General features: G+C 55.8%; 1 protein-coding gene across 1 annotated transcript in view; it reads right to left on the reverse strand.

Moving 5' to 3' along the window:
- The window catches only part of PREX1 (phosphatidylinositol-3,4,5-trisphosphate-dependent Rac exchange factor 1), a gene marked incomplete at its 5' end in the record, with an annotated part of 216,297 nt that overhangs the window by 5,127 nt on the left and 196,647 nt on the right, over positions 1–14,523 (reverse strand). The window contains 10 exons of the mRNA XM_011995411.1: positions 813–880; positions 1,136–1,238; positions 2,728–2,900; positions 4,011–4,077; positions 5,562–5,676; positions 5,781–5,924; positions 8,320–8,419; positions 10,111–10,331; positions 11,359–11,400; positions 13,498–13,626. Of these exons, the coding sequence (XP_011850801.1) occupies positions 813–880; positions 1,136–1,238; positions 2,728–2,900; positions 4,011–4,077; positions 5,562–5,676; positions 5,781–5,924; positions 8,320–8,419; positions 10,111–10,331; positions 11,359–11,400; positions 13,498–13,626 (1,162 nt within the window). The remainder of the gene's footprint in view (positions 1–812; positions 881–1,135; positions 1,239–2,727; positions 2,901–4,010; positions 4,078–5,561; positions 5,677–5,780; positions 5,925–8,319; positions 8,420–10,110; positions 10,332–11,358; positions 11,401–13,497; positions 13,627–14,523) is intronic.

Here is a 14,523-nt window from a genome sequence, read left to right on the forward strand (position 1 = left end):
ACTTTGCTGCTGGGGAAAGCTGCCTGAAGGGTCCACGGAACTGTGGACTATTTTTACAACTTCTTGGGAGTCACATTATTTCAAAACAAGAGTTATTTAAAACTTGTGGGCAGATGACGACAGCAAACTAGGGCTGTGGAGACAGAGAGAGGATCAGACGGAAACGACTTCATGATCCTAAAGGGCCTGCACGTGGCACCAAGAGGAAGCCTGAAAACCACATCAAGAGAGAGCAGGATGGGAGGACAGGAGGAAACAGCACCCCCAGTGCCAAAGACGGCAGGAACAGAGAGCATCCCTGCAAATCAGGCACCGCAGGCCCGGGCCCAGGCTGCTGTTCAGTTCGCATTTCTGTAAATGACTAAAAGGTTAGCTTAGGTTGGATCAGCTAAAATCACAGCATTCTTAATTCCGCCCCAGGTTAAAGCAAGCTGCTCAGGGGTCAGGGACTCAGGGGAGGGGGCACAGGGTGGGGGGCACAGGGCATAGGACACAGGGTAGAGGGCATGGGGCGGGGCTCAGGGCTGACGGGGCATGGGTCTGAGGGCACAGTGGCAGTGAGGTGGGAGGATGGCACAGAGCCACCGCCCATGGCACACCTGGGGGCCTTGCTCATCTTCCCGGTGGAGGCAGGAGCTCCTTCAGGAGGTGACGAAGTTGTGTCTATGGCTCCTCAAAGAGGTTCCCCATAAATGAGAGGGGAAGCCCCATCTGAGCATTAGGGGTTGGGCCAGGAACATGATGCCAAATCCAGGTCCGGGTCCTGGCCAGCTGGGAGGGGACATGAAGGGACAGACGAGGCAGCCACTCACCGCGGAGCACCCTGGGGCATCTGGTCCTTGACTCGCAGGTTTTTGGCCAGGATCTCCACCCTCGGGCCCTGGAAGAAGGAACCATCAGGCCGGGGCCTCTGCAGGTTCAGGGCACGTGAGGAAGCACACTGCGGGGTGGGGCTGGGGCCCAGAAGCCCACGGACCCAGAAGTTAAAATCCTTGCTCCCCTCCAGATTCAGAGAAGGCTCAGGTCTGGGGCTGGTGGCTACAGTCCCAGGATAGCCCCTCATCCCACCCTGGCTGCAAGCATGCCACGCCCTCAGTCCAGGGTGCTGGGGGACCCTGTGGCCAAGTGGTCTCACCTGCTTCCGCATGATGTCCGTGGCCTGCATGATGCACTTGGGCAGCAGCCCATGGCTCCGCGCCAAGATGGCCGCCTGCTCCAGGGACACGCTCAGGGTGCTCCTGCAGTGGGGGAAGGAGGACAGCAGGGGAGGGGGGGACAGTGGTGGGGGGAGGACAGCGGGAGTCAGAGGACAGTAGGGGAGAGCTGGAGGACAGTAGGGGAGAGCTGGGGCAACTTCCCGTCCCTCTGAGGCCTCCCAGACCCAGTCCTGACCATCACAGCAGCACCTCCTCCTGCTGTCCCTCCCCACTTGCTCCTCCTCCTCCAGGCAGCGGCCACCCTCACTAGCAGGTGCTCTGGTGCTTCCCCGTCTACAAAAGCCCTGTTGAGTTCCCTGTGACTCTCCCAGTGCCTCGCTCAGAGGAGAACCTTTGTAAATATCTGCTGAGTGAATGGGGGACTCCCTGGAAGCCTCACGACTTGCCAGCTCAGTGGGGTTTGAGATGGACACATTGATTCCCACCTCTCTGGGTTTCTCAACAGTTCTAGAAAGTGGATTCTATAGCAAGACCTCTGGGATTCCAATCCGATCCCTCCATGTAACTCCTCCATGACCCTGGGTAGATAAGTTAACTTCAGTTTCCCTATAAGATAACTATGAAATAGGGAGCACGGCGGTACACAGAGGACCCTGGCCCAGCTGGAGGGGCTGTCCTGGGAACCACAGGAAGCTGAGCAGCATCCTGGCCTTCACCCACTGGAGGCCAGGAGCTCCTCCCTCCTCCAAGTTGTGACAACCAAAACTGTGTCCAGAGGTTGCCAAATGTTCCCCGGGGGTAAAACTGCTTCTAGGTGAGATCCCCTAAAATAGGCCCTGCTACCGCACTGGTAGAGAAAGACGGGAAGTTGTTAATCTGCATGGAACATCAACGACCTAGGAGGCAGGGAGCACTGGCCCCAAGAAACAGTTATTCAGCAAATGTTTCTTGAGCATCTGCCTCAGGCCAGGCACTGCTCTAGGCCCTGAGGAACAGCAGAGAACAAAAGGGGCCCCTGCCCTCCCAGATCCGGCCCTGCCCTGAGGGAACCAGGGAGGAAAAGAATACACCAATGAAGGGTGCTGTCTGCAGGGGGTGAGGGCTGCAGAGGAAGAGAGGGTTGGGAGGGCACTGAGTGGGGAGCGGCACAGTTTGTAACGGGAGGTCAGGAAGGGCTCTGGAGAAGGTGACCTCTTCCTCCCTGGGATGAGCAGTGGGGACAAAGGATGGAGGTAGGAGGTAGGGGAGCCTCCAGTCAGGCCATTGCTATTGTTAATATTGAACAAGGCTTCCAGCGGGACCACAGGACACAGCTGTCATGCACATTCACCACCGCGTTAGAGCAGCAGGTGGCTCCACGGCCCTGCTAGGACCACCTGCTGCTGCCATCCCATTTCACAGACAGACAAACTGAGATGCAGACAGAGCCAAGGCCTTGTCGGGGCTCCACAGGCAATGGCAGAACCAGGATTGGAACCCAGCCTTCCTGCCTCCTTGCCACAGGCCCCCAAACTGACCAGAAGCTGGGCCAGCCCCTCCCCACACCCCGACTCAGCGGGCAGCAGCTCACCTCTGCATGCCCGTGCCACACATGACCATCTGGCAGGCCCCCAGGCGGTAGCAGAGCTCCGAAGAGATGGGGATGAGGCCGGCGCCCACGCTCCCAGCGGCACCAGGCTTCGGGTGGACAAAGGACTTCATGAGGCGGCAGAGCTCGTCCAGGGCATTGATGGGGCGGATGAGCTGCGGGGGGCACCACACAGGCCCGGGGAGTTGGAGGAGGTCCCCATAGCCCCTCAGCCCCCACCCGGCCCTCCTCCCCCACCGTCTCCTTCTAATCCAGCTGTTCCTGCAGCTGCCTCCCAGCTCCCCCTCTGGGGATGACAATGCAATTTGATCTTCTATAACCTCTGCTCAAGAGCCCTCTGTGGCTCCCCACTGCGCTGCAGGCTGGCAGTCCGCGCTCACCATCTATTTCAGGCCTCGCCTTCCCACTCACTCTCTTCAGCTGCCCAGGTGTGTCCCCAGCAAAACCTGAAGAAAGTGTCCTCTCCCAGCCCGTCAAGACCAACACAAGTGCCCCTCTCCAGGAGGAGCCTTCCCTTCTGCCCCAGCATTCCCTGACCCCCACGTGCAAGTGGTGGTTCACTAATGAGCTGTGCTGTGGGGACATGTGGGGACGTTCCGCCAGCCAGAGTGTTAAGTCCCAAATGGCTGTGCCCATCCTCCCCCCAGAGCCCCCAGCTCACAGCCCCAAGGCAGCACCCCAAAATCAGCAGCACATTCGAGGCCTGCCCAAACCTAGAAAACCACGAGGCCAAAAGACATACGCTGAGGGTCAGAGGCAAGGAGCCCAAGGAGCCGAACTATCAAGGCCCCTCAGAGGGAGCTGCTCCGGGCTTGGGCCAACAGGGACATACGGCAACATGGTCCCCAACAGCCAGATCTTCCCATTCCTCCAGCAAAGCTGGAAGCCTCCGTTTTATGGGAAATCTTTTGATTTCTAAAGGTTGACAGCAAATTTGAAACACACAAAACGAAAAGAATGCCATACAGGTTACACCTGTCATGAGGTCCAGGCTCCAGCCTCAGAGAAAGGCTGTGGTTAATAAGGGAGACTGGAGTGGTACAGATGGGCGGGTGCCAGCGAAAATAAATCATCCCAGGAAGTCGGGGAATGACGAGGAAGCTATCGCGGAAGACTTCCTGGAGGAGGAGAGACTGCAGGGTCTCAAGGGCTTCTGGGCTAGAATCTGCTGGGGCACAACCCTGGGCCTGTCGGCTGAGTCCTGACTCCTGAGCACCCCACCCTGCCCAAGCTCCCTGCAGCGGAAGGAGGGCAGGTGGACATACCTGGTCTATCTTTACCGCCGTGGTGCTGGCATCCGTGGGCAGATTAGACCGCTCCAGGTAAAATGCCCTGTGAGAGAAAGACAGGGATGAGGCGGGGGCCACCACACCCACCATCGCCCTGCCCCTACCCGGGTCCCAACTCCTGTAGCCACTGTGACTCCGCCCTCTGCCGACCCTCAGAAGGAAATCCCTAAGAGCACCTGTAGGCTTTGCTCACCCACAGGCACCTGTTCCCACAACAGCTGGGGGGAAAGAGGGGCCTCCCAGGCACTCCTCCAATGCCACCCCTCCCTGCCTGCCCGTCCCCAGCAGCCCCCAGCCCTCTGCTCCTCAGGCCCTGGTCCTGCTTTTTCTCTCTTCTAAGCATCTCTCACCACTTGGCGCCTCATGGCTCTGGGCTTACTGGTTTATCGTTCGTTTCCCCCTCCAGACCAGGGGTCAGCGAACTTCTTCTGTGAAGAGCCCAACGGTAAATATTTTAGGCTTTGTGAACAAGAGAGTCTCGATCGCAGCTGCTCAACTCTGCCATTGCAGCACGAAAGCAGCCACAGAAGATGCGAAAATGAGGGAATGCAGCTGTGTGCTAATAAAACTTGATTTACAAAACAGGGAGGCGAGGTGGGCCGGATTCCGACAGTCCTTGCTCTAGAGTATGAGCTCCATGAAGAACAGGACTTTGTTTTGCTCACTGCAGATTCCCAAACAAGCACCCAGAACAGGGCCCGGCCCACAGGAGGCCTCAACATGGGCTGAATGAAGTGATGAATAAAGCACCACACAGGCAGGACTCAGAATACTCCACAGATGGCGCAGAACAGACTGGTGACAGCCCTGATCAATCCAAGCAGATGCCAGTTTTCAGTAACTGGGCTGGATGCATTCTCTGAGCAAACGAGTGAAGCCTCATTTTCCCACTTCCAAATGATGAAGCCCAGACCCGTACTCGCCTCCCTGGGCTCTTAATTCTCGGCCTGCCTCTGTCACAGAGGGAGGTGGTGTGACACACACAGGAAGGGCCATGGGGGAGGGTGGCAGGAGTGGGAGCTGCAGAACTTAGAAGCTGCCTCCCAGAACCGGTTCCTTCCTCCTGGTGCCACCTGGTCCCTGCTCTCACCCCTTCTCCCTTGGGGTTCTCTTCTAAGCAGCCAAGACCCTGCAAGCTGCACCCATTACTCACAGGCCCGAGAGTCCCAAGGTCCCCTGTCCTAGCTCCCACCCTCTGCAGAATGAAGCCGGCTCCTCTCAGTAGGAAGGACCCCCTTTGGAACCAAACAGACCCCAGTTCAAAGCTCCGCCACTGCCTGGCTGTGTGGCCTTGGGCAAGTGTGTACGCTTTCTTGGCCTCCCTCGTCTCCTCTGTGAAGTGGGATCCACAGCCTGTTGCCAGGAGAATCTCATGCAGGCCAAGAGTCCTGTCACACAGTAGGCGCTCAAGAAAGGGTGTGTGGCCCGCTGCCCATGCTGGGGGTCCGTCTGGCACCTCCATGCTAATGCCCACTCCACGTGGAGGTTTCCTGACTCTTGCTCCCAACAGGGACCCCAGGCAGGTACCTGAGTTTGCGGTAATACTGCTGAACTTTCTCCAGGGACTGCGCGTTGATCTCCTGCTGCAAATCCTCCGCGGCCTGGCTGCCTGGAGAAGGCAGCCCCTCCACGTTCTCCAGCGCTAGGAGGGAAGATGTGGCGGGTAGGCAGGCGGTTGGGAGCTGGTGTGCTTAATGGCCTTGGCCCAGCCCCTGTGATCCTCCCTGCCCCAGGCCTGAAGCTCACCTTTCGTGAATAGTGCCGTGTGCAGCCTCAGGCTGGCCCCACCCTCCAGGCGGGAGGGCAGCTTGGAGAAGTGGTAGCTGTCGAGGTAGAAGATGACCTTCAGCGCCTGCCGGCTGCCCTCAATGTGGTAGAAGACATTGGTGTCTGCGGGAGGACACGGGGCAGGGTGACTCACCACCGAGGCCCAGGCCAGGGGAAGCCCTGGCACACCTCTCCAGAACAGCTGGCACCTCTCTGCCCTCAGGTCCAGGGGGACACCCTGGGACCTCCCTGTAATCCCGACTCCACAGGGGTAGCCTCAGACCTCCCTGCCCTCCTGCCCTCTAGGGACAGCCTCCAACAGCCCTTCCCTCTCACTCTCCAAAGAACTGCAGCTGACACCTCCCTTTTGCCTGCTTCACCAGCTCCTAGTTCCGCTGCTTCATTCTTGAACCTGATGTGGACTCTGCCTAGCTAGGGGGTCCACAGCACTTGGGGTCACAGCTTCCCCAGTGCTCCTTGTACCCTCACACGGTAGCCCAGGGCCCCTGCCTGGGAAAAGCTGCCCTCAAACGGACATGCATCTGATTCACAGCCAGAAGGAAGCGCTTAGGGCAGGGAGGGCAAAATATGGCACCCAGACCCCATTCTGCACCCATGGCAGACATCACTCATCGATCAAAGCTCTGCCCGAGCCAATCTCAGCCTGGAGACTGGCTGCCAATCAATTCCAATTGCTACTCAAAGAGAACCTGCCCTTCCTCTAGACTCTAGTCCATGCATTTTCAGCAGGACAGACACTGTCCCCAAGGAGGTGAAAACACTTCCCTCTTTTAATGTATAATGAGCACCAGATGCACAGATAAACAGACATAAGATATATCCATAGTATTAAAATTTCATGGGGGTGCAGCAATTAGGAAAAATTGACTAAAAAGGTTTTTTATGAAATTAAATGAAATTTAATGAAATGAAAAAATTGAGAAACACTAATCCAGTGCCTGGTTCCTGATTAAACCCACACGCCTCAGAAGCCCCTGGAGGGCTTTCAGCACACAGGCCTCTGGGCTCCCCCTCCAGAGTTTCTGAGGCCATAGTTCCGGTTGCGGCAGACAATCTGCCTTTCTATCAAGCCCCCAGGTACTGCTGGTCCAGGGGCCATGCTCGGAGAACCCCTGCTCTCAGAAGCAAGTCCAGCAGTTCCCAGCCCTGGCTGCACATCCAGGCTATCCAGCACCCAGGCCCTGCCCCACAAACCGATCAGAATCACTAGCACCCAGGGCACCGGGATCGTTGCAAAGCTCCCCCAATGATTCCAGAGTGCAAGCAGGGCTGAGATGCACTGGGCTAGACGATGAGCTCCAGGAGGGCAAGAATGACGACCGTGTTACATGGTCCCAAATGCAGCCTGACACATACGATGTGCTCATAATTATGGACATGTAAATGGATGGATGGATGGATGATGGTTAGTTGAATGGATAGATGTTTGTTTGGATGGATCGACGGATGAATAGATGCATGGATGGATGGATGGATGATGATTGGATGGATGGATGGATGTTTGGATGGATCAATGGATGAATGGATGCATGGATAGATGCATGGATGGATGGATGGAATGGATGGATGCATGGATGGATGCATGGATGCACGGATGGACGGATGGATGCATGGATGCGTGGATGGACGGATGGATGCATGGATGCATGGATGGATGGATGGATGCATGGATGGATGGATGCATGGATGGATGCATGGTGCATGGATGGATATGGATGCATGAATGGATGGATTCATGGATGGGATGGATGGATAGATGCATGGATAGATGGATGCATGGACGCATGGATGCATGGACGGATGGATGGATGGATGGATGGATGGATGGATGGATGGATGGATGGTTGGATGGATGCATGGGTGGATGGACTGATGCATGCATGCATGAATGGACGGATGGATGGGTGGATGGATGGACAGTTGGATGGATGCATGGACGGATGGATACATGGATGGATGGATAAATAAATGGGTGGGCACGTGGAAGGATGAGTGGAAAATACTAACAGACAGAAAGAGAGAAAGAAAGAGAAAGGGGAGAAAAGGCAGAGGAAGGAGAGGAGAGGACAAGAGCAAGGGAGGAAGGGAGGATGGAACTTAATTACTATACTTAGTTAAGCCCTTTAAAAATCTTAACAAGTCTTCACATCTCTAGGGAAGAATTTTATTAAGAATTGAGCAGTAGTGTCATTCTAAGAGCTGTTGGAGATAGCTGGGTTCATACAAAAAGAAACCCTTCTTTGTCCATGTGTGCCCTAAAGTTCAGCTCTCACACTCATGTTGGAGGCATGAGATTTGACAGCACTGAGTACTGAGCTCACCTTGGGCAGCTGGCCCCGAGGCAGGGGAAGGACACTGTGACCCCAGAGAGCTGTCCCTTCCACCCCAGACGTGACCCCAGAGCTGTCCCTTCCACCCCAGGTGCGACCCCAGAGAGCTGTCCCTTCCACCCCAGGACCCCAACTCTCACAGTGGAGGGGTGGCAGAAATCACTCACTGGCCACATAGTTCTCATCCAGCTGCTTAAAGGAGAAGGTGACATTGTCCAGCTCTGACAGGGTCACCCAGATGTCCTCCAGCATGGTCCGTTCCTCCCTCTGCAGGAAGAAGACAGTGCGGAGGAGTCTCAGATGCCAGTCCTGCCCCAGGGTTTCCTACCAAGATGCTGAATTCAACTCTAGTTGGCACTCCAGACTGTGGGCCCCCTGGGTGCCAGGTCCTGAGCGGGACTCTCCAGAGTGGATGTGAAGTCATGGTGTGCTCTGTGGCTTGTCCTGCACCTTCAAGGGTCACAGAACCCATCTCTGCCTTCATTCGCTGAGTGCTCCTAGGAAAGTCACTGCCTCTCCTGCCTGGACCACCAACCAGGCTTCTAAACTTAACCTTCTCAAACCTAACACACTCACATAAAAATCCCCAATTCCTTCCTCGACCTCCCCCAGTCAGTCCCATGTCAGCAAATAGCAGCAGCATTCACTCAGTCATCCAAGATCCAAACCTGTGACTTCTCAGTTTCTCTCCTGCTCACCCTGGGCCTGGTCCATCACCAAGTCTGATGGGTCAACACTAAAACATCCTCCAGACCCACCCACCTCCCTCCAGCTTCCCGGCCACCACCTGGGTTCAAGGGTCCACCGTCTCTCACCAAGATGACACCAGGTTTCCCTTTTGCCACTCTCTGCTCACAAACAGTACATCCTACATGTCCTGTTTTGAAAACTTAACCCAAATTATATCACTCGCCCAGCTCAAAGCCTCTGAACAGCTCCTCTGCTTCCAGAATAAAGTCTCAGGCCCTACAGATCAGGTCCCCCCATCTGCCCAGTCCCCTGCCGCTCCCCTCTGGCCACACTGGCCGCTCTTTGGGGCCTTGGTACATGCTGGTCCCTCTGCCCCGCACAATCCTCCTCACACTGTCTGCCTGGCTGGCTGAGGTCTCAGCTCAAGCATCACCACCTTACACAGCCTGTCTCTGAAACCACCTAATCTAGGGAACAGCACCCGCAAAGCTTCCTGCAGAGCTTCCCTTCTCTCCACCTCCCTTCCCTCCTCCGTCCTTTCTTCTTCTCAAGCTGCTTCCCCCAACTAGAAAGTCAGCTTCAGGCCCCCAGGGCCAGTGCAGGGCCTAGTACATCATAGTGTTTGGAGAATGAAGGAACTGGGCCCAGCTTCCCCATGTGAGAAGAGGAAGGGGAGGGCTGAGTGTTCCTTGCTACCTCCCTGGGCCCCAGCTTGTGCATTCTGGGAATCAAGTGACAGCCAATCTCCCACCAGGCAGGCACCTTGTGCAGCAGCAGCCGGCAGACGACGCTCCAAGGCCAGGCCTCCCCACTAGCCAGTGGCAGGGGCTCCAGGAGCCAACCTCAGAGGCACTGGTGACTCTCGGGGCCCTGGCTGGATGTGCAGGAGCATCTCTGGCTTCCACCACACCACTCCCACCTCAGGCCCTCAGTTGTCACAACCAAAAATGTCTCCAGACATTGCCAAGTGTCCCCTAGTGGTGAAACTGCCCTGGGCTGACACCTGCTCATATGTAGCATGGATTCTATTATCTGTGTGTGCCCCCTGCCCTCCCACTGTGAGAGAAGATCTCTAGGCACAGGGACTCTGTTTTGTTCACTGCTGCACCTTCAGTGCCCATAAAACAGCACACAGGTGCTCAACAAATCGCTTTTGCGGGAGTGACGAGATCTGGGGGAGCCTGAGTGAGTGGGCAGGCGCTCCCTCGCCCCGGCCTGGGCGGGCACCAGCAGGTGGGCCAGCGGGGCCGCCCTGCCTCCCCACTCACCACTGCGGCCGGCGAGAGCAGGGACTGGCAGTGCAGCAGGACGCCCGTGGCCGCCACCTGCTCCAGCCACTTGCGGCTGGCGTCGCGGCTGCTCTCCTCGTACTCGCCATTGTTGTTGTAGCGGTAGCCCAGGGCCGCCAGCAGCTGCTCGGAGAAGGTGCACACGGCGGCCACCAGGGCCTGGCAGAAGATCGCGTCTCTGCGCAGCTGCAGCTCTGTGTCTGGGGGCAGAGGGCAGGGGGCCTCACTGGAGGGGTGCTCCCGTGCCACCAGGAGGCCCACCCCCCAAAGCCCTGGGTCCAGGACCCCTCATGGAACCCCCAGCAAAGGGCGAACAATAGGTCAGAAATTACTTTTTGGTGGACATCCCAGTCACCAAAAGCCAATTCCACAAAAATCAATTCTCCAAAACGCAAGCCCATTGGCCAAAACTGTTCTCTCAGTGACTCATCTGCCTGCTTTGAAAACCAACCAACCAAAGAAACACCTTGTGATTTTCCTAAGGGTTTCCCAAGACCCTCACCCTCAGCCATTTCTCCTCTCATTACGGGCTTCCTTGGCCTTGGCCAGTAGAATGCCAATGATGCCAAGCTCTTCTGCCAAGCTCCACGTGTTCAGAAATGCAATTCAGCATTTTCTCTACATTGGAGAACTATGCTCTCTTCCTCCCCCCAGCTCTGCCCTTGCCCCTGTCCTCGGCCTTGCCATGGTTTGAGGAACTGGTCAGTTTCAAGCAATTGCTCTCTCAGCGTCCCAATCTTCTGGAAAGAATTATTTCCCTGGCCGGCTTCTGGCCAGTGAGTTTTCAGTGACCAAATTTGACCCAGATCCTACAGTAGCACCCCCTTGGCAGAGAATTTCTGGAAAGAAGAGAGGGATAGAGAAGGTCTCCAAGATTCTCCACTACCTCCTCCCGCTTCCTCTTCCCCTCTCTCTGCTGGGTGGAAGCCCCCAGGCTGGGGCTGAAGGCTCTACTGGCACAGGCCCCCCTAACATTGTCCTCTATCCCAGGGCCCTGTCAACATCCACCCAGGCCTGGGCAGTGCCACAGGACAGGACTCCTGGCTCCAGTGCCCTGAGGCTTGTCCCTTGGACACATGAGGAAGAAGCAAGTTTCAAGTAGATCTTGGAGGGGCTCCAGGCCAAAGCGTTGCCTCCCCGAGTCCAGGCCCTGACGGCATGGATGGTCAGCTTTGGGCGGTGGAAGAGGCCGGGCATGTGCCCCACACACACCTTTAACGCCCTCACCTGTGCACTTCAGCAAGGCCAGGAGCAGCTGGTTCTTCCCATCTGGAAGGAGAAGGGAAAGAGAAACGGGGACAGGCTGGGACGGGGCAGCAAGAGGTGAGGGCAGGACCCAGCCCCTCCCCATGGCACCTCCCAAGGTGCTCTGACCCTTCACAGCAAAGCCCTGGCACCCAAGGCTGTGCTCAAGGAGGTTTTATTGATTGTTAGGTGAACTCCAGGAACCCCTGACCTCAGGCAGTGGAACCCCAACCATAAGGCCCATCTGTACATGCAAGCTGCAGACACAGGCGGAACCAGCCCCTTTAACCCTGGGCCACCGCCCCTGCCCCACAGCTTGTTCACATAAGTATGGGCACACTCACATGTACAACCTAGGTACACATGTATCCAGACATACACATCAACACACAACCAAGTGCATGCCACACACAGAGACACATATACTCATACACAGATTCATATATGTACACACAGGCACACATGCACCCACACAAGCACACACAGCAGACACCCAAGTGCACACCACACACATGCACTCATATGCAGACTCACATACATATGTACACACACAGGTACACATGCATCCACACAGACACACAAACAACAGACACACAAGTACACACATAAGACACAGACAAACGCTCCTAATAGCCTCACATACATATTCTCATCCTACATGGGTATGGTCTGTCCTGCAAAAGAAAGTTCATTTCTTCCAGGCCGAACATCCTGGTCTCTTTTCTTCCAAAGATGCTCCTTGACCCAGAAAGGGCTCAGAAAGATGTGGAGGGGCTTTGGATTTGGTTTCTTGGGGTGCCTTCTTCCCAGGGAGGACTGCAGGACTCAGGGCTGGGCAGGGTAAGAATGAGAGCAGGTGCGCTGGTGCATGCTTGTAAGGACTCACCATGCCAGGCACCAGGCCAGGACTCACCACGCCAGGCAGCCAGGGCACTGAGCACATGACCTGTGCTGACTCACTTAATCCTCCCAACCACACAGGAGGGAGGTGGCGCTGTGGGCACATTTGACACAGGAAAGAGCTAAGGCCAGAGGCTTCAAAGAACTCGCCATGATCGCACAGCCAGTAAGTGGGTGAGCTGGGATTCAAGCCCTAGTGGTCTGGACCCAGAGTCGATGTTCTTCACCAGTTACACTTTTGGAGAACAGGACAGATCAGAAGCAGCAGAGACTCCAACTCAGAGGCTGCTGTTTCCCGGGGGAACAGCCCAGAGTCCTCTAATCTCCCACTGTCCTGGTCAAACATATCCCTCGTCCGCATCCTTCTAACCCAGGAGTCTCAGACACAAAAGCCGGCAAGGGCCAGGCAGGTGACAGAAGATGCGTGGAGCAGACGCCAAGCCACAGGGAGCGGTGCAGACTGGGGTGCACTAGAAAGCACCTTGGCCCCACGTACAGAGAGCGGCCGCCACTCCTCTCCACCAAGGTAGGATGGCAGACTGGGCCTGGAATCACCAGATCTTCTGGTTATTCAAGAGTAGCCGGAAATCCAAGTTTTTATGTGAGAACCTCTGTCAAGCTGGCAGCAGAGTCACAGTTTTTGCTGCTGCAGCATCGAAACCTATCTGTGGGCCTGAATCTGGTCAGTGGGCTGCCAGCCTGTGTCCCTCATACCCTGATAATAACAGGAACACACACATCCACTGTTTTGGAAGCTGAGAAAGACCAGGTTCAGCCTTTTCAGCCTCCAAAATCAGGGCTTTGTTTAGTTTGGTTTTGTGTCTGCTTTTTGTTTTGGTAGAGATAGGGTCTATGTTGCCCAGGCTGGTCTCAAACTCCTGGGCTCAAGTCATGTCCTGCCCAGGGCAGGACACTCAGCTGACAGAGGGCATCACTTCTCTTGTCCTCTCCCTGGGCATGGAGAAACAGGGGTCACAGAGCTGGATCCATTCTTGATTCTAGTGGTGCCATCTCAGCTGACAGCAACCTCTGCCTCCTGGGCTCAAGTCATGTCCTGCCCAGGGCAGGACACTCAGCTGACAGAGGGCATCACTTCTCTTGTCCTCTCCCTGGGCATGGAGAAACAGGGGTCACAGAGCTGGATCCATTCTTGATTCTCTCGTTCCACATCAAAGGCCACGGCTCCCTCCCCACCATGATGCACCCTCCCTGCCCACCGACCTTCCACGTATCTCTGAATGTTGTCCACCAGGGTCTTGATGGAGTTGGGGAGGTTCCAGGGGTCCTCCTGGATGCTGATCTGGATCAGGCTCCGGCCACGAATTGTACACTCTTCTTTCTGTTTAAACTCTGGGGCAGGAAAGTGGCATGAGGGCCAGGGAAGGGACGGAGGTAGCTTTGGAGAATGGTGGCACAAAGGCCTATGTCCCATCACAGATCCCAGAGCTCATAATCCTAGATCAAGGGAGCTGGCAGGACTCCTGGACATTATCTGGTCCACAGAGGGTAAGTGTGCTACTATGTCATGGTATCACACCCATGGCAGACATCACTTATCAATCTCAGCATTCCTTCCTGCTCTCTGAGACCAGGACTCCCCACAGCTACCTCCAATCCAGTGCAGACCTCACAAATCAATCATGGCTTTCCTTTCATCTAAACCTGGATGTTGTAGCCACAGAAGGATTCCCAGGAACTACCTCCTCACAGCCACAACCAGTTGAGATGGCACATGAGTTCTAACCCTTTCCCTACACAGAGGAGGAAGCCCACATATAGAGTGGGAAAGTGACAAGCCTTAAGTCACACAACTGGGCAGTGATAGCGCTGGGACTTGCCTCTGGCCCCACCATTCAGACACCAGGAAGACAAAGGCCCCTGCAAAAGACAAAGGCCTCTTTCCTCCTGCAAGGTCCCAGTTGCTGAGATATTTGTGAGTCTGCTGTTTCTGCTTTCTGAGGTCCATCCCTGAAAGCTGATCCTGAGACAGCAGAACGTGCAGCTGAGCTGGGGAGCCCCAAGTCCTCACCACTTCCCACCCTTTCTTGGTGGCAAGAAAGGGTGCCCATCTGCATTTCTATCTCCTACAATCTCACTGGGAGCTCCTTGAGGTCAGGGCAGTATCAAATTCATCTCAGGGTCTCCAGTGCCCAGTACAAGGCCTGGCACAAGCTGGTTCTCGGAAATTATTTACTGGATGTACAGAAGCATGAATAGACAGGCGGATGGGTGAATGGATGGGTAGAA

This window comes from Mandrillus leucophaeus, unplaced genomic scaffold (genome assembly GCF_000951045.1).
Source record: "Mandrillus leucophaeus isolate KB7577 unplaced genomic scaffold, Mleu.le_1.0 Scaffold489, whole genome shotgun sequence".
Classification (NCBI taxonomy): Eukaryota; Metazoa; Chordata; class Mammalia; order Primates; family Cercopithecidae; genus Mandrillus; species Mandrillus leucophaeus.